This window comes from Copadichromis virginalis, linkage group LG9 (assembly GCF_057382275.1).
Source record: "Copadichromis virginalis isolate Kocher_CV1m ecotype Utaka linkage group LG9, C_Virginalis_male_GT1.1, whole genome shotgun sequence".
NCBI lineage: Eukaryota > Metazoa > Chordata > Actinopteri > Cichliformes > Cichlidae > Copadichromis > Copadichromis virginalis.
Window position 1 is genome coordinate 26,496,144 of NC_140626.1, and position 20,155 is coordinate 26,516,298.

General features: G+C 40.7%; 1 protein-coding gene across 2 annotated transcripts in view; it reads right to left on the bottom strand.

Moving 5' to 3' along the window:
- Positions 1-20,155, bottom strand: part of stau2 (staufen double-stranded RNA binding protein 2) — a 106,915-nt gene that overhangs the window by 19,100 nt on the left and 67,660 nt on the right. For both annotated transcript variants that reach the window (XM_085468508.1, XM_085468507.1), the window contains exon 13: positions 13,481-13,594. In XM_085468508.1, coding sequence (XP_085324634.1) covers positions 13,481-13,594 — 114 coding nt within the window. The remainder of the gene's footprint in view (positions 1-13,480; positions 13,595-20,155) is intronic.

The following is a 20,155-nucleotide window of genomic DNA, read 5'->3' on the forward strand; positions in this document are numbered from 1 at the left end:
TACGTGGGAGTCAGTGTGAGACTCAAAGAGAGAAAGACAGACAGAGAAGCAGAGAGCAAAAAAAAAAAGGGAACGAGTTTGGGTTCAGAGAGAAGGAGAGGGAAATCAGGAATAGAAGAATGGAAGGGGTCCCTGAGGGAAAGTGGGAACCAAAAAACAAAGGTTTATGTACCAACTGTGCTGAATTAAAGCTCCTATTTGAAAGCATCTCCAATAAACCACACCAGTTTGGGGAAAGCCATTAACTGCATCACTCAAACAAGATGCGTGCATATATGTGCATGTGGGCATTTGCAAATGAAATAGATAAAACAACTTCCTCTACTGAACACACACAGTTTACAATGCACTTATAGAACTGCAATCAAAACATAATTCCCTCCCTTGTGGTAAATCGAGGTGTACATTCTGCAGAAGTACATGCAATCGCTGAGATAATAACACTGCGGTTTCCTTTAGTGGAAGTAATCACAGCAAAACACAGATGAGTAACATATGGATTTAAAATATTTTTTTCTGGACTGCAGCTTATTGTTGTAGTAAGCATTCATATACATCATAAAAGGAAACAATGAAATAATATAGTTTCTAAAGAGACACACATTTGTAAAGCGAGCATATGAGAACGCCTTTGATCAAACTTTAAAACTAATCAACAAAAAGATTACAATTAGCACTTTCTTTCATAATGGGCTAAACTGTTTGAGGTATGGAGTCTACTCCTTAAAAAACATAATTCTCCAGTCACACAGTCCTACAGACCAGTTGCAACCGCCTGGCAACCACCAGTCACTACAGAAAAATTAGCATTCCCTAACTGGTTGCTCGTGGTTGCTGAAGCCTCATTCACAGAGCTGTCACTAACCCCTTGGTAACCAGCAGTTATGCCTTATCCCTTGAGGTCACGCTTGCCATCTCTCCCCTTTTACCAGCCATATAAGCAACCCAATAATATAATTGAAAGGAGAAATTAGCTACTTCTTCTTTGCATCTTATATATTTCACTGGAAAAGCACAAGTTAAAAGCTCTAGCATCAACTCTCTGGATAACGCAGATCTGTAATTCATCACTGAATAGTGCTTCATCAAATCACAGTCAATGACTGTTTCTCTTTGGCCCACTAAAACCTTTTTTTCTTCTGTTGTTAGCACTGTTTTTGTCACAGGCACTGACTCCTGTTTCTGACCATTTGCTTTTCATTTCTTTTGTTGTGCAATTTTCCATTTTCAGGACATATTGCTTTGAGTTTTCTGTCCAGATGCTTTGAGATCTTCCTTTCGTAATCTTCCCGTTTTGCCTGACTGGGAACAACCAGCATCTCTTGCCACACTCTGCTGGGTTTCCATCTTAAAAGAGTTGTACAACCCTTTGAGCGTTTCAGCTGACAGCTCTCTTGTTGGGGCTGTTCTTCCATTAAATCGATCAGGTGCAACAGCTTCTTAAGATATGCAAACACACACTTTTAACATCGGACTATTTTGCATATTAAGCTTTGATTTAAAAAAAAATTTCCTCTTAAAAAATGCCATAAATTAAAATCATTTAAAAAAATTGAGTTATGCTTCAATAAGCCAGACTGTTCAGCAATTAAATAACATTTTCTATCATATCTCTGAACATCCTCCAAGCATAGTACACTATCTGAAGTAGTCATTTCTAACATATAGCACACAACAGGATATAGTTCACTTCATGTTGCTAGAACAAAACAAACAATTAAATGTGTAGTCTCCCGAGGGGTCCAACAGACATCACAAAGATGATACATGAGAGTATCAAACTGACATTTTCTTTCTCACATGCAGCTACATTGTGTGACCTCTAGTGAAGTCCAGAGCTGCATTGCATGTGTGAAAATGTCTTTATATAACCAGAGTCAGTGATTAACCTAGCTTAGTAAAAACAAACAAACACTGGAATATGGGGAATCAATGCTCTTCACACGTAATAAAAATTACCTAGTAGCATCTCTAGAGCAGAAAAGCAATTTCAAGGAGATGACATGTCTGTGGGAAATTTAAGGTCCCTGCCATCATGCAATCATACAGCGCTATCCATAAAAAGGAAGCTTTAACAATTTAATTATGATATAAGTTGTTAATGAGTGAGATTAAGAAATGATGGTAGATGGGGTTTTTTATCTTTAATCTCAGTCCCCATAAAATCAATAAAAGCTGCTGTATATATGTAATTCATTGCCCTGCAATTATGTTCCTTTGCATATGCATACACAAAGACATATAAGCTTTTCCCCAGCAAAAGCCTAAAGAAAGGGGTTTTCACCTAACGCTAACATGTTCCCATGCAGTCCCCCAAAATCCCAAGTGCATAATGCTGGATGTGGATGACACTGTGCTTGATTGGTTGACAACTAGACTGGAAAAGGAAAGAGTGCTACAGCGGATTTTAATGGAGAAAAAACTGTGTGAAAAAAAGCACAACAAAACATCCAAAAAAGAAAAAATACAGCATGAAAAGCCCAGACAGTGGCTGCAGTGTTGCATGCTGCATGTTCCATTGTTTTTAACACCCAGCTCAACTTCAGCTCTTTGAATGTTATAACTCCGCTCTACTCAGCAACTGGCTGATGGCTTGACAGCAGCACGAGCAAGACTAGCCCAAAGACTGGTACCACAGACTTTGTACACTGCCTCCATCGACTCTACAGGTATTTGGACCATTCACGGACTGCCAACGCTCTACCACAGCTGACAGCAGTCTTTGTTTTGCTCTTGGTGTAGCAACACATGAACCAGGTCAACCTGGAAGGTTTCTCTAACTAGAGCCTGTTATAGGCAAGAAGCTTTCCAGCTCGCAGACGCTCTTTAGAGCAGGCAGTGATAGGAAAAGACAGCAACTACACTTTCAAAACAAGAACATAGCAGTTGTCTACAAGCAAATCGTGTCATTATCTCCAGCAAATAAAAGAATGACAAAATAAAATCATAAAAAAAAGCCCTGTAGGGGAGCAGTGTGTATTCAGTAATGTCGGTAATGTTTATGGCTCTATAATTGCCTAATCTGACACAGTGACAAACATATTAACCAAAGATATCTTGTAGTCTCAGCCCTTTCAATATTGGACAGCAGTTGTGCCCGTTACCCATTATTTGTGACTTTCAAACAATTCAGTATAGAGTCATTTGAATTACCAGTAGATCAGAATCACATTAGTATTTGATCAATCAGATATTTAACTTGGTGCAGGATGCAGAGCATATGATAGAAGTCATATTGAAGAGAAAAGAGGAGGCACATTGGTTGCTAAGATGTGCAAAATAGGGGCTCATCAGCCTTAACAAAAAAGAGCGAATGCCCATGTTTCACTTGCCACTGTAGCCTCTTCCGCTCACATTTATGTAGTGACAGTGTGGTTTGCTTAATCTTTCCTTATCTCCTTTAAATGCAAAGGGCTGGGCTGAATTTGCATATAAAACAGAACACAAGTTGTCACTTGTGACTTTATTTACAGAGGAGATTTAGTAGATCACGAAGATACTGTTAGGAGGCGGGCAGGCACACACACACACACACACACACACACACACACACACACACACACACACACACACACACACACACACACACAAAGTGTTAAACCACAGGGGTAAGTGACACCTTAATTGTAAGTGGTGTTAACCTCCTATGGGACTGTTGTTTTGAGTGTTTCAAAATGTCTGTTGCTAGAGGCCTGAGAATTTGTTCACATCGGGATGAGGGGGAGGTGGCTGTGGTGGTGGGACTCAGACAGACAGAATAACATTCCCCAATTGCTACGGTCATTTCCATAACTCAGTACACATCCAGACACACTGATCACCGCTAGAGGTTTAGTTATTTGCAGCTGAACACTTAAGTAGATTGGATAAAACAAATCACTGGTAATTCTGTAAAAGGCAGGAGGAACCTCGACTTCTGCTCCCCCCCCCAAGAAGCTGTCAACAAAACCTGAATGCCAGTAATTTCGGTAAATAATGACAGTATTCAGTGGGAATCAAAAACAACCGTTGCAAACAAATAGGGTGTACGCATCTCGGAGATCAGATTTCATCAAGTCAGGAAAGCAACAAAGAGCATAATTACAACTCATAATACAGGTCATTGTGCAGCATGTGTGTTTGTCTATGTGTGTGTGTGATTGTATTTATGCTTGTGAGATAGACATGTATGCCTGCAATTACTGTCAGGGTGTGATATGGTTTTGGAGCAGTCCTGCGATGATTAATTCTTTTTTTCTTTAAGTCTTTTTAACCACAAGAAGTGTCGTTCCATATCAAGTCAAAGGATTTTATTTTAAATCCAGAGATTTTCCTTGAACAATAGGAGTTTGGTATATTTTGCAACTTTCCAAGGACAGGATGAGACTGACAGTTTCAATGTTGGTTTGTGTTTTATCTATGTCGTAAGACATTGGCCTGGATGGCAGTGGATGAAGAGATTAGGATGATTAATGCACATCACTGTCACAACTGTGCACCAAATGGATTATTTCCAAAGAGCTCAAATAGACAGAGGAAGGCTGAAGCTCTGAAAATGTCTTCTTGGCATCACTCTACTGCTGTGTGGCTTGTATATTAGGTCAACAAAGCATAAGTGGATTCGGTGAAGCAGCTTGCATAACACAGATTATTAAACGGAGGAGAAATATTAACCTTTGAGGAGTAAAACATCACTGTGCTGCCATTAGAAAAAGGTGATGTCCCCACAGATGACACATCTCACACATTGTTACTGAAAGATTGCAGAGCAGAGGAAAAGATTAAATGCATGGTCCTTATCTTGGGGACCTTTTCAGCAAAGCGAGCTATCACTCAGTATCAAATGACATGAAGCTAATGAGCAAAAGACGCTACAAAGAGCAGTGGGTAGCCCAGCTCTCCTTTACCTCCCACAGAGGTGCCGAGTGAAAGAAGGTGCGACTGCTTTACAAACCTTTATCCGCACCTAATTTGTGTGCGTGAGAAATCACACGCAAAACCTGACGCCCCTGAAGGCTGCAAAGTCACTGCCAAAACATCTTGCTCCTCTCACCGTGAATGTGATAATGAATCCGGCACCTTTGCTTGTTCTAAAGTAGTCACACTGGTCTGGGAGAACAATTCATTTCAATAAAAACATAAATTATTCTTTTTGACAGAATTTTGATTAAAAAGGTTATTTGCGCAAAAAAAGCCAATATATGACAGAATGACAAATCGGCTAAGAGAAAGGATCTCACTCTTAACGTTATTTGCTCTCAAAGTGTATTATATCTCCAAAACTCCAGTTTCAGAGACACTCCAAGCAATGGAACGTAATCCAGATTGGCAGGCACAGTAACACTATCTGCGAGCGAAAATTGCACTAATGCCTTTATGTGAGTGTCTAAAAATTGTACTAAAACGTGTCAAATTACTTTGTAGCTCATACCTTACTAACACGTGCTGACAGCCTGAAACGCAGGCCTTTTTAATTTTAGTTTTGGAACAGAAGTTATCATATGTTTTGCTAGCACTTGTGGGTAAACTGTGTTTCTGGACGTGCAGTCATCCATAAATGTGTTATTACTAGTACATATTAATTATTCAATTCAATTTTATATAGTGTCAAATCACAATAGCTGCCTCGAGATGCTTTGTATTTGCAAAGGTAAAAACCCTACGATAACACAGACGGCTCCTTTTTAGCAAGCACTTGGTGAAACCAGAACCAGGCTCATATATTCCCAAAGCATGGATGACGGTTAGTTCAGTGATGGTCACTAGGAAAACACTCAAATTCCCGGATAGGCTATGTAACGAAGGGCATCTGGCGTAAAAAATTGGCCAAATCAAATGCATCTGCTGTGGCGACCCCTTGTGGATAAGTGAATAGCTAACAGATTTTGTGGTTAGCACTATTGCCTCACAGCAAGATGGTTCTTGGTTCTAACCCTGAATGGGGTGTTCTGTGTGGGCAGCCCAAAGACATTGGTGTTAGGTGAAATAGCGATTTTAAACTGGCTGTGGACATGAGGTAGATAAAATGTTTTAAAACATATAGTACAAATATGGTCTCTATTACTAGAAAATTGCTCTATTAATGGCAGTCCATTCTTTTTACTTAGATTACTTTGAAGTGAAAATCTGATTGGCCCGAGGACCATAGTGCAGCTTTTTGAGTACATTCTTCTCCACTGTAGTGGAACAAAAACAATTTGCTAAATAATGGACTAATCAATTGACCAAAAAATAAATAAATCAAAAATCAAAACAGATTAGCTTGTTTTGGCAAATCTGTGGGATGCACAATCGAATTGGAATCCGGGGAGTTGATTTGATTTGATATACCTTTATTAGTCCCACAAGGGGAAATGGGTCTAAGCCATTGCCTTGGGGCCATTTTCCAAGCCAATACAGAGCAGCTTTGTGGTTTGGTGTGTGTCTGGGGGAGCTTGAACTACAATGTTTACATTGGTGGTACGTGTCAAGGTCTCCCAGCAAAATCTTCCATGTTAAAAAGACTTATCACACATTAACTGTTGTGGCAAATGAGTTTGTAAATGATACAAGTCTACTGGAGCAGACTTGTATTGTTTACACATACATACAACTTTCTCACATAATGTCTAGAAAGGTTCAAGGTTATAGTGCATGTGTGAAAATGGCTGATGTCTACCCTTAAAAGCTTTGCTAATGTTCCAAGAGGCCACTAGGAGATATCAACAAGTCCCCTAATGGGCAAGTTCATGTTTATTCCTACTGGCGTTCTCTAGGTAGCGAAAAAAGACACTTGTATCTCCCATTTTCTCATTCCTTGCCTCAACAGTCTTTTGTTTGCCCAGTTAATCAGTTTCTCTGCAGTTCTTCTCTAGCCTTTCCCTCTTAATCATTTACACCTTCCTCTTCCTCCTCCATCATTCTTTCACTGCTCTTCTCTCTTCCCGTCACACTCTAATCTCCTGGTCTGAAAGGTGTTTCCTGAGGAGGGCAAGTGGGAAGACAGGCAGGAATGATGGATCGCTCTATAGATACTTCGCTTTGTCTCTCTCTGGGGTAGGGAAAGGGTGGTGATGGGTAAGGGGATAATCATGGTTTGGATACGTCTGACAGTGTGAATGTAAGGTATGAGCTTTTCCTTAGCAGGATTTAGGTTCTGCAGAACCTTTAGAGGAACCTACGGGCACCACCTGTAGTAATCTCTAAATGTTCAGGTAGCTTCTGGGTGAGGGTTGTATTGCTTGATGTTGGTGACTGCTAAGACAGGTAATTTTTCTATAAACCAGCAACTGCAATAAGTTTATTTTCCACTTGCTGTTTTTGGCTAGGCACAACAATGTAGAGCTTAAGACTAAACAAAGTCCAGGTCTCATTATGTACTATATAAAGAAAAAGACATCCAACCCAAATATGCAATAGTGGTCTGCAGTGACTCGCAATAACGTAGTGTAAACAATACTTGCATTTCTAGCTGATGAGTTCTTCAACTGACCCAGTTAACAGAAGCAACAGACCAATTCTCCTGCAAGCCAAATTTTTGGATCATTACACTCAGCCGTGACTTGATATCAGCCAAATATTTATGGCGTCATTTATTTTGTTCTGAAATGACCCAAATTTTGTGTCAGGATGTTGTTTGCCAGAAAAAGCGACAAAAACACAATCGAACCAGGGTCTTCCTGGCTCAGAAACTGGTCCTTGATGGGCGACTGGCATGTAAGTATAGAATCAGGGCAGGACACTGTGTTACTCCAGCTGATTGAAATTTATCTATCTTCCTGTCATTTTTGATCACGTCACAAGTGAAACCACAACTAAAAATCTCCTTTTCTTTAGTTCCACCAAAAAAACCCTCCATGCAGGCAATCAGTTACTATACACATTTAATACGTTTAATTAAAAACTGTCTCCAGTCCTCATTCAGGTGATTGGTGTTTCGATGTCTGAGTGACAGACCAGTGTGCCCTGTGTTCTCCACATTCAGTGATTTAGGATATGTCCAGGTGCTGGTTTTGGTTACAAAACACTGGCACATAAAGAGGAGACAGCTAAGACAGATAAGCAGGGAGAAGAAGCTGTTCAACAGCTGCCAGCCTGGTTGGGTAACACTCCAGAGGACCCCCTGAGAGGAGCACAGCTTGGGGTAACGTCTGCACTGCAGTCAGGGAGGAAGACTTCAAACACAAGGCTTGTACAACCTCTGGCCCTCTGCAGCTCCCTCTCCTGCTGTTCCCCTGAGCTCCACGGGGGATCTCTGAAGACCATGCCAGCAGTTATCCTACTATCTTCCACTATACTTCGTTACTTTCAGCTTTTTTCTCCTAACTTAAACACAGTAAACATGGGTTTATAATAGTGATTACCAGCCCTTAAATGCAACCAAGAAACTATCCACTAGCACTGTAGTAAGTGTTGTATTCACTGCCTTAAAAGGCAACTTCCTTTTTAAATATATACATTTTAAAAATATAAATCAAAGTAGAGGTTTCAGGCATCTGCAGTGGTCATGCTGTAGCCTATTCCATACTCACTTGGGTCAAACATGAATCCAAGCCTTTTCAACACATTTCATGTAAACAAAGACAGGAATGTGTGTAACATTTAGAGTCCCTAAACGGGCTCCTTATAGCTCTGCCCTTTCATCCTTTGTTCCAATATCATTGCTCTGCCAGAGCACGATCAGATTCCCAGTCAATTTTACCAGAACTGTTACATTTTCTGTGGTATAAACGAACAAAAATGGTCAAGAGAGCAAGAAAACAGTGTTTACCTACTGTAACCCTGGCGTGGAATGAATTGGGAATAAAAGCACTGGCTCAGCAAATAATGAACCACTTATGCAAAACTTTGCATCACAGCTTCATGATAAATTGTTAAGGAATACCTGGAAAAACTGGTACAACTTAATAACCAAACAAATCCAGAAAAAAGTGGCCCTCATTACCTGAAAGAATGTCTGCAACACATTTTAATCCTAACAGATTATAGTCAATGTGTCACATCAAAGCAGCCAAAAAGTGCCTTTGCTGCAGGAAACCCAAGCAGTCACAGCTGACAATCTGGGAGACAGGGCTCCTGGGACCTAGGGTGGCTCAGCTGAGGACATTACTGCACGCAAAGCAATCCCACACACAACCAAATGCACATAGACACACACAAGAGTCTGGTGGCAGACAACAGTCACCCTGTCATCTTCGATTGCAGGCCACTCATGTTGGACCAGCGACACCTTACACTCAGACCAGAGGGCCTCGGCCCCCCTGGTGTCCCACTGCCGCCACAGAGGGACTGCCGGAAGAGTTAGTTCAGCTCTGAAGAACAAACACAGGAATCAGCCTGTCCAGAAAGCATGTAGTCCTATCAAAAATATGTCTAAATACAGTATGTTACGGAGCCTGTTATTTGTTTTTGGAAGTGAGATAAAAGCTGTTTGAATGTGAATTTAACCAAGCAAATCTAATTTAACTAAAATGAATTAATACAGTATAAAACCACAACACAACAACAGTCTCCTCACAGTGCTTTTTTGATCATGTAAAGACTATAGAACAATAAAGAGAAACCCCAACAATCCAATGACCCCCTGTGAGCAAGCACTTGGCAACAGTAGGAAGGAAAAACTCCCTTTTAACAGGAAGCAACCTTTTTCAGAAACAGGCTCACGAAGGGGCACCTATCTCCTACAACTAGCTGGGAGTGAGAAAGGACAAAAGACACACTAAGGAAGAGAGAGGGATTAAAATTACCTAATGATTAAATGCAGAGTGGTGAACAAACACAGAGAGTGAAAAGAGGTGAGAGAAGAAGAAACAGTGCATCATGGGAAGCCCCCAGCAGCCTAGGCTATTACAGAGTAACTAAGGGAGGGTTCAGGATCACCTGATACACCTGATCTTAATAACATGTTAATTTATCCTTGCTTTTATGTGACTTAGAAAACAGGGTTATGGTACTTTTAAAAGAATACATTATATCTGATTTCTCAGCTCATGTGTGCCTAAGCTGTTCCTCCATATTAAATAAAGGAATCTATCATTAAACCCTAATCACTAATCTTCCTTTTATTTAACACCTCATTTATGGACATGCGCTTGTTCAAAAACCTAAGTAAAGCCTGAAATGCCAGAACCATGCAAACACAAATAGAAAATGAGTACTATGGGGTTTTTTCAACTCTATTTTGTGTTTGCAAACTCCTTCATAACTGTACTCTGTATCATGCATATCTTTCCTTTAACATCATGGGCAGAGAAGTATGGAGAGGATTTCCTCTGGCTGTGGATCTTTATCAGTTACTCTGGCCTAGTAGACATAAACCTCCACCAGAGTGCGGATAACACTGCAGGAAATTCCCAGCGAGATCATAAATTGAGTCACCGCATGTCACTGTGGTAATTTTGTGTGTGCAGCAACAGAGAGAGGCTCCAGGAAAAGTTTTTTATCAGGTCTTAGCGCTGAGATTCCCAGTTCCATCTCATCAGATTTACAATCTTTAAATGTACATATTAAATTGTGAGATGAGAGTGCCTGTGAGTGGGTGCTGAGGCATTTGGCCTAGGGGACACATAGCTCACTCACTCACTTAGTAATTGGCAAATCAATCTGAATTTATGAAAGCGCATGCCTAAAATGAACTAGGAGACCTTTTACAATAACTTATAAGTAAGTCAGGTGCAGCCACTAAGTCACATGCACGTTTACAGGAACTGACTAATTGGCTCTTTCAGCTTTTCTGCTTCAATTGTAACAGGGCTTCAACAAGAAACACATGTGACGTCATAATTTTGCTTTAACTAACATTTAAATAATTTGACGTCATTGATGTAAGCATGGAACTGTGAGTCCATAAAAACAGGATGACTGAGGGAACAAATATAGTTGTTGTGTTGCTGATTGTTGCATTGCCTTACTGTTTTTTTTTTTAAGTGCTGTCTCAGCATTGAGTCTTGCCTAGTAGTACTTCAGGGGCGCTCAGAGCTACTTATCCTGGAATTTATACTTTTTCCCACCACGGAAACAGCCCATAAAGAGGTCATACAGGGATAGCTTCCATGGTTGGAACATGTAAAAAAGGAGCATGACACCCTAATATGACCTGCTAGTTCCTGTGATGGAAAATGGTCTATGGTAAAGCCATCCAAATGTGTGATGCCTTCAGAATTGTTAAAGTGTTGTGGACTGAAGGGCTGCTGGGGGTAACCCCTTATTGTTAGGTGCTCCCTTTGTGGTCATACTCTTCACTGTACTGAGAAGAGGAAAAGAAAGGCTTTCTCTAACAGTCGGTCATGCCCCAGTGCTCCTGGCAACAACAGGTCCCAGGGACGCAGACCTGCCTGGCCTATATTGGCTTGGCTCTCAGTTAGCGGTGGCGACACTATCCCCCTGTCAGCTGGCCCAATCGGGGCCGACCAGGCCCTTTATTAAAGCTTTGAAGACTGCTGAACAAAGAGGCGTCCTATGTTTAGATGATAGATTGTAAGCAACTGGTTTTCTGCTTGGGCAACACAAGACAAAGAACCTCCTTCTGAATGCAGTGAGTATGCGAAAGAGAGTGAGCGAGAAAACTAGAGAGGGAGGGAGGGAGAGAGAATGACAGGGTCTGCCATAAGTTTAATCAGATTTGTGGATGAGGATTATTTTTGATGGATAGAAAAACTAAAGCTGTCGGGACGAAATGCAGTGAGTGAATATTAACACGGGTGGGTCTAACACCCTGGTGATTAATAATAAAAGCAGAGATTCTCTGTTAATTAGAGGATGAGACCTGTCAAAGTCTCACAATACGTCCTATATAGTACACCATATACAGCATACGGTACACTTGACTGCACCAGGAAAGGAAGCCCATCTGATAACATAGTGGGACAGTTGCAGTTTATTTTTTATTATTATTGCAAAAAATAATAGAAAATCAAGATTAGCTAATGATATTTACAGTTTAATATGTACTCAACTTCTTGATCCGATTTTTGGATGGATAAAATCTTTGATTTAACTGTCAAATGTCTTTAATAAGATACTTGATTATTACAAGTATCTGTTTATAATATTTGATATGTTATCTTTCACAAGCATGACTATCAGTATTAGATTCAACTGGAAAAACCAACTTGATTGTACTGATTCTGTAGCACTGCTAACCAGCGAACTAACTATAAAATATCATTATTTCATTTCTTGCTATTTCATATTTCTGTGAAATGTTTTTACAATTGTCAAATTAATTCTTACATTGGAAAAAAACTTTTTTTTTTTTTTTTGGTCAGGTCACTGTAACCATTACCAATGACCACCAGATTTAAAAATCAGTTTGTCCATGAGTCCAAGTACACATTTTTGCCAGATGTAGTGTCATTTGTAATGAACACTCTGCAGGTGTCTTAGATATCCCCTTCACAAGGGGTAGACTTGAGATCACAGTGACCTTGGACTTTGACCACCAAAATCTATTCAGCCCTGACTTTAGTCCAAGTGACCATCTGAGCCAAATGTGACTAAAATACATCAAGGCCATCCAAGAGATATCATGTTCACCAGATTTGGATGGACAGGCAACCAAAAGCATAAACGCTCGGGCCACGGCGGTCACTGTTATGGAGCCATAAAAATCCAATTTAATTGCCATGAAGGATCATTGATTACAGTCCACAGGAAGATTTGGTCAACTCAGAGCGCTTTATAAATATATAAACGTAGGAAGAAATATATTTCAGTTTTTTTAAAGTGGATATATCTATAGTCAATGTACTTCTTAAAATGTGTTATGGTAGGAAACCCCCCAGTTTGACAAAGTAAACACAAGGATCAGCACAGAAGCGTCATACTGCTGTGGATGCATCAAAATACATTTTAAGCAACTTAAAAAAGACTCAGTCGGGTGATGGGGGTATGTGGCGGGGTGTGCTCTGTAGCACTGCTGCAGGGAGGCTGACACACCAGAGCTGCATCAGCTCATCACGCCTCCCGTGCATTAAAATCTGTGCTGTGTCCTGACTGTGTTGTTGTTGTTGTTGTTGTTGTTGGTGTGTATGTTCGGCTGCGAGCCGAAAAGCTGCAGCCATGTGTTTGTAACAGCAACCGGTTAATAAAAGAAGTATGCTAGAGAGCATGAAAACATGGCAGGGTCTGTTATGGATTTGTTACATCATGTTATCAGTCTCCTCAAAGCGACTGGACTTCTTTGACTGACATGACTTTCTCTGCAGAACACTGAAGCTGGTAGTCAATGGCCTTGATTGTTAGTTTGTTTGAAACACTGAGTTTGACTTTGATGTTTTAACACATTACACTGGACCCTTAAAAAAGTCATAAAGTAATTGACTCCAGAGGTAAACTGCTAACTTGTGCTTTAATAAAGCATGGATGTTGTGGGTTTTTTGTTTAGTGTACTTTACATTCAGTTCATTGATAACCACAAAAACAAAACAAACAAAAAAATGGGCATATTTTTTAAAAACATCCTCACTTTACTGTTATTGTATACAACTTTTACACAATACTGAATGCATCTAAGCAGACTCACCTGGTCATGGCTGGCTTGGAGGGTGCTCCCAGTGCCGTGGAAAGTCATTTGCACAGGGGAGAGAGTCAGATAGGTCACAAAATCCTTACCACTCTGCGCATCGCTGTACTGCACCTGGACAGAGGCAGGCAGATAAAGTGAGTTACCTCAGATAATGCAGGAAAAAAGAAATCAACGCAGAAAACACAAGGGAACTGAAGCATCTCAAGCTTTTAGTGGGATACAATATTTTTTGAAGTGGTTGGCTTGAGAGTAAATCTTCCATGTCTAATAGCCACCAAGGAGCATTTGTGGGCAATTATCCCACACCGTACAGAGATGGCATTAGGGGAGAATGAATGCAAGAGTGTGTATATGCAGTTGGCAGGGAAGCATCAGAGGGGTTAGTGATCACATCACTGGTGACCCCTCATCACTGAAAGGTTAACTCTGCAGGCATTCCTAAATGGTGTGCAATCAGGACTGTTATGACATGATGCTCCTCTGGGACAGCCTGCCCCTGATATCCAAGGGCTTTTGGTAATACTGCCTGCTTGTCTGCCCTACTTCTTACTAGCTCTCACTCTGCGCATGTATCTGTATTTGCATTGGTTCATCTGCGTACTAGCCTGCCCTACTTCGGTCCAAGACAGCTGCAGGCATCTGAATAAAAAGTAGGTTTCTCAATAACTGTGAGGTAACCGAAAGGAGTAAAATATCTGACTGATGCAGAAAGACAACAGGACAGAAGGAACAAGACAGTGACTTCACATTTGAGTGAGAAAAAGGGTAAAAAAAACAAGTATTCAGGTATGGAAGATTATCACTGTAACACAGCTTCAAGCTTCTGCAGTACAAAAGGGCACAAGCTTCAAACTCTCATCATATATAAGCCTAATCACACACAATCTTATGCATCACTTACATTACAGCATGTATTCTAGCAAATATTTTGATATCAGTAACTGCAAAATCTCTAAACAACAAGAGTGCAGTGAGCTTCGTCATATTTTAGTTGTCTGAGTAGAATCATTTCATGCCAATTAACAGAAAATGTGTGTTATAAGCACAAACCTGTGTGTGCTCCTCTGTGCACCAACTATCCGACTGGATCAAAGTTTCATCTTATCTAGACCTTAATTCAGTGATTGTACAAGCTGAACGTGTGTGTGTGTGTGTGTGTGTGTGAGAGGGTATGCACACCAAAGTGGCTGTATACGATCTGTGACTGAAAGCTTCCAGAACGAGATGTGTGCCTTTCCCTCCCAGTGAGTTACGATCAGCCAGCCAGACACACTGAAGTCTGCCTAAAGACACAGACCCATCGTGACACACACACACTCACATACCCACACACCCATCATAATATATACTCACACAGAGATATGAATATGCGCACACAAAGATATGTTTGTGTGCGCTCGTCATGTTACATCCAAAACATGCACACACTTGTGGGAAAATTCATGCAAACCTGCTGATGAAGAGATGGGGCCACGGTGATAAACTGTGGAAAGCTATTTTAAATGTGTATGAATCATTAATGCAGTAAAGTGAGCCACAGAAAAAAGCATTCCCTGACAAGTTATTCTCCAATAAATTGTCTAGACTTCAACATTAAAGAGAGGAAAAGACAGAAAGGAGGGGTGAAAAAAAGAGGTACTTTTTGGGGTAAGAAAAAAAAGGTTTTGCAACAGTAATCCTATGGCACAAAGTTTGCAAATGAGCTAAAAATACTCATATTCTTGAGCAATAACCATGTGTGACTAAGTTTAGACTACACAGTTATACTTCAGCGTCTGAACACAGAGACACATACAAATCTTTGTATGTGTTTAACTGCCCCGTATGCTGGTGCGTTTAGGCAGGATGGAGGCCTGTGTTTAGGAACCTGTGATGTATGGTGTAATCACGCTGTCTGATCAGCGGGTACTCTGCACGGTTCGTCTGTCATAAGCTGTCAGGACTCCAGCTGAGGGTGAGGCCCTTAATGGTGCTGGAGGAAACAGGCGTTCTTTTAAAGTTGTTCACTGGAAGGAGATATACACTTATATGCATATCAGATTTCTTATAATTCACAACTTCTGCCATTGTCTGCGAGGGTACACGTGTGTATTTTTAGCTAATAGTGAGTACAAATTACAAAGTCAGTATGCTGACTTTGAACGGGCAGAGATCAGGAGCTCTCATACACAGAGTAAGGTAAGTGGCAGCTCTGTTGCCTTTGGTCATGACAAAATTATTAACTACAGGGAGTGCAGAATTATTAGGCAAATGAGTATTTTGTCCACATCATCCTCTTCATGCATGTTGTCTTACTCCAAGCTGTATAGGCTCGAAAGCCTACTACCAATTAAGCATATTAGGTGATGTGCATCTCTGTAATGAGAAGGGGTGTGGTCTAATGACATCAACACCCTATATCAGGTGTGCATAATTATTAGGCAACGTCCTTTCCTTTGGCAAAATGGGTCAAAAGAAGGACTTGACAGGCTCAGAAAAGTCAAAAATAGTGAGATATCTTGCAGAGGGATGCAGCAGTCTCAAAATTGCAAAGCTTCTGAAGCGTGATCATCGAACAATCAAGCGTTTCATTCAAAATAGTCAACAGGGTCGCAAGAAGCGTGTGGAAAAACCAAGGCGCAAAATAACTGCCCATGAACTGAGAAAAGTCAAGCGTGCAGCTGCCAAGATGCCACTTGCCACCAGTTTGGTCATATTTCAGAGCTGCAACATCACTGGAGTGCCCAAAAGCACAAGGTGTGCAATACTCAGAGACATGGCCAAGGTAAGAAAGACTGAAAGACGACCACCACTGAACAAGACACACAAGCTGAAACGTCAAGACTGGGCCAAGAAATATCTCAAGACTGGTTTTTCTAAGGTTTTATGGACTGATGACATGAGAGTGAGTCTTGATGGGCCAGATGGATGGGCCCGTGGCTGGATTGGTAAAGGGCAGAGAGCTCCAGTCCGACTCAGACGCCAGCAAGGTGGAGGTGGAGTACTGGTTTGGGCTGGTATCATCAAAGATGAGCTTGTGGGGCCTTTTCGGGTTGAGGATGGAGTCAAGCTCAACTCCCAGTCCTACTGCCAGTTTCTGGAAGACACCTTCTTCAAGCAGTGGTACAGGAAGAAGTCTGCATCCTTCAAGAAAAACATGATTTTCATGCAGGACAATGCTCCATCACACGCTCCATGCTCCAAGTACTCCACAGCGTGGCTGGCAAGAAAGGGTATAAAAGAAGGAAAACTAATGACATGGCCTCCTTGTTCACCTGATCTGAACCCCATTGAGAACCTGTGGTCCATCATCAAATGTGAGATTTACAAGGAGGGAAAACAGTACACCTCTCTGAACAGTGTCTGGGAGGCTGTGGTTGCTGCTGCACGCAATGTTGATGGTGAACAGATCAAAACACTGACAGAATCCATGGATGGCAGGCTTTTGAGTGTCCTTGCAAAGAAAGGTGGCTATATTGGTCGCTGATTTGGTTTTGTTTTGTTTTTGAATGTCAGAAATGTATATTTGTGAATGTGGAGATGTTATATTGGTTTCACTGGTAAAAATAAATAATTGAAATGGGTATATATTTGTTTTTTGTTAAGTTGCCTAATAATTATGCACAGTAATAGTCACCTGCACACACAGATATCCCCCTAAAATAGGTAAAACTAAAAACAAACTAAAAACTACTTCCAAAAACATTCAGCTTTGATATTAATGAGTTTTTTGGGTTCATTGAGAACATGGTTGTTGTTCAATAATAAAATTATTCCTCAAAAATACAACTTGCCTAATAATTCTGCACTACCTGTATAAACTTGTTTTCATCCATCCATCCACTGCTTATCTGAGTCTGAGTCGGCAGTGTAAGCAGACACCCAGACCTCCTTTGTCCTGGCCAATTTGTCCAGATCTTCAGGGGGACACCAAGATATTCTTAAAATAGCCAAAAGATGGAATCTTTCCACTGTGTCTTGGATCTGCCTCAGGAGAGGGCATTCCTGAAACACCTCACCCAGGAAGTATCCTAGTCAGATCTCCAGACCACCTCAACTGCCTACTTTCATTGTGGAGGAGTAGTGGCTCTGCTCCAAGTCCCTCTGGAGTTATGGAGCTCCTCATCCTATTTCAAAGGCTGATTCCAGATACTCTCTGATGGAACGTTCTAATGACGCTTGCATCAGAAATCTCATTGTTTTGGTCACTTTGGTCATGGCCAGGGGTGAGAATAGCAACGTAGATCAGTCGATCATGGATCAATCAGCCCTTGTTCGTTTTCTCTTCATAGTGGTGTTTTGAATCGCTTTTCATCTGGTCCTACCCAGGACCAATTTGCCTTGAGACACAATACTGGGGCAAACTCCCACCAACAAAGTAGCTCCTGGGATCTCTACGGCACCAGGTAAAGGTGTTGATTCCATCTATTTTGTGAACAACTTATCCAACTACAGGGCTGTATCCTATCTGAGCTAACATTTTGTAACAGGAGGGATATGGCATGACTGCAGTTTTGTGTGTGATCCATTTCCCAGAATAAAGAAACTGTTAAACCTATTATGAAGGAACAGTGGTTCCTGATGTCATAGTTTCTCTTCTATGTAGCATTGCATTCTGTTCATTATTTGTCATTACCATTTAGCTGCAAAACTATGTAAGGAGTAGGGTTTCTTTCTGACCTCCCCCTGAGATTTCCTACACTTAAATATCTTAACAACTACTGGATCATATCCAAAGTATCCTAATGAATTTGGCTATTCCCTAGCACAGCTCTTGGTCGATTATGCTTTGTTTTCTTTGGGGTATATGTTACAGTCCCCCCTCTGAGATCTGGAGCTGGAAACACTTCCTCTTTAAGCCTGTAATGCCCCTGACACGCTGTATGATACTGGATCATAAAAGTACACATGACGTAGTCAAGCTAACAGCAAAATTGCAGCTAAAATAGCAAAGTGGCAAGTCACCAAACATCAACAGGAGGGTTTTCTTTCTTGGTGGCTTTTTGATAAAAGTGCCTGATTATGAGTATTTACCAGAGACTGTGACCTAGAGGAAGGACAGAAATTTTCGTGATCTCCCAGCATCAAAGAACATAATGGCATCATCTGATTTATGATGATTTGTTGGAAACTAAAATAAATGAGCATCTTAAAAACAAAGGTCTATTCTACCATCCAGGCCGTCTGTTTTGAGTGCATGTTTGCATGCATCTGTGAGAGCATGCATTCTAAACAGGCCAAACTAATCATCCCAGGTCCCATCACAGAAAACAGCCTCTAATCCACTTCCTTCAGAGACAAAGAGGCAGGAAAGTTATGCAAGGCCTGCGATTGATCGGCGGCACTAATGTGGAACGACCTTTGACATCTGGCTTCTAAAGCTGGATAGCTCCAGTGCTCCTCCTCATTTGAACAAACATGAACATGCACAAACTGAAACACAACTGCAGTCATCGCTCTTGCAGCCATGCTAAGAATTTATCTTTAGTGCACAAATATGCACGTCCACAGACAAAAATACAGGTAAAATATCCAAATTCAAGCAATCCACAATGAGGATTGTGCTACACAACGCTGTTAAGGTAACTATGAATACAAATATCTGTGTAGTCACGTTCTCCATGTGACTGCACACTAAACTGAGTGTGAGTGGCACACAGTCAAAAATCGCAGAAATAACTTGGACTTCACAATAAAGTCTCCCAGGCTGGCATTGTTGGTGAGAACCAATTAGAAGTCCATGTTGAGCAACTTCAGTGAGGACTCAAAGGCCTGTGAGTGTTCGAAGGACTCTGTTAATATACCTTTGGCTTCTATAATGGGCAGGAGGTTGAAGGCAAACAAAGTGGCTGCTCTTAAAAACTTTAAGTGCACTTTGCCTGAATCACAGAGAGATGTCCTAAGAAAAAGAACAAAGCAAGTTCGACCTTCTATTGAAACCAGTCCATTATCAGAAACTTCCCAGAGGAGTTTGCTAAAATAAGTGCAATGAGTGACATGAGAAAAATTAACAATGGAATATTTTACTGCAATCACACATGTCAGGCATGCAAGCCTTTTCAAAATTTGTAAAAGGTATCTGTTTCAACTGCTGACACAGTCTGAAGGCTGCTGTTTTAGCAAAACAGATAAGATCGTATTTTGATTGGTACAAAAAGTTATTTTTTGAGGTTATTTAAGAGAAAAAAAGAATGATGTAATCAGACATATACATAGATTGGTGTGCAATTACATCTTCTAACAAAATAAACAAACCTTTTAGGTAATAACCCATTAGGAATATATAGGAGCAAGCACCATCTGGAACACCGTGGCTCATTTTTTTTGCATGTAACTAGAGACAGGCTACATACATACTGCGGCTAATAAGTTACTTGTAATTTAAAGATCACAAATAGTTCTTTAAAACTTTATATGAAGTCAGAGCTGTAACATACAGTGGGGCAAAAAAGTATTTAGTCAGCCACCGATTGTGCAAGTTCCCCCACCTAAAATGATGACAGAGGTCAGTAATTTGCACCAGAGGTACACTTCAACTGTGAGAGACAGAATGTGAAAAAAGAAATCCATGAATCCACATGGTAGGATTTGTAAAGAATTTATTCGTAAATCAGGGTGGAAAATAAGTATTTGGTCAATAACAAAAATACAACTCAATACTTTGTAACATAACCTTTGTTGGCAATAACAGAG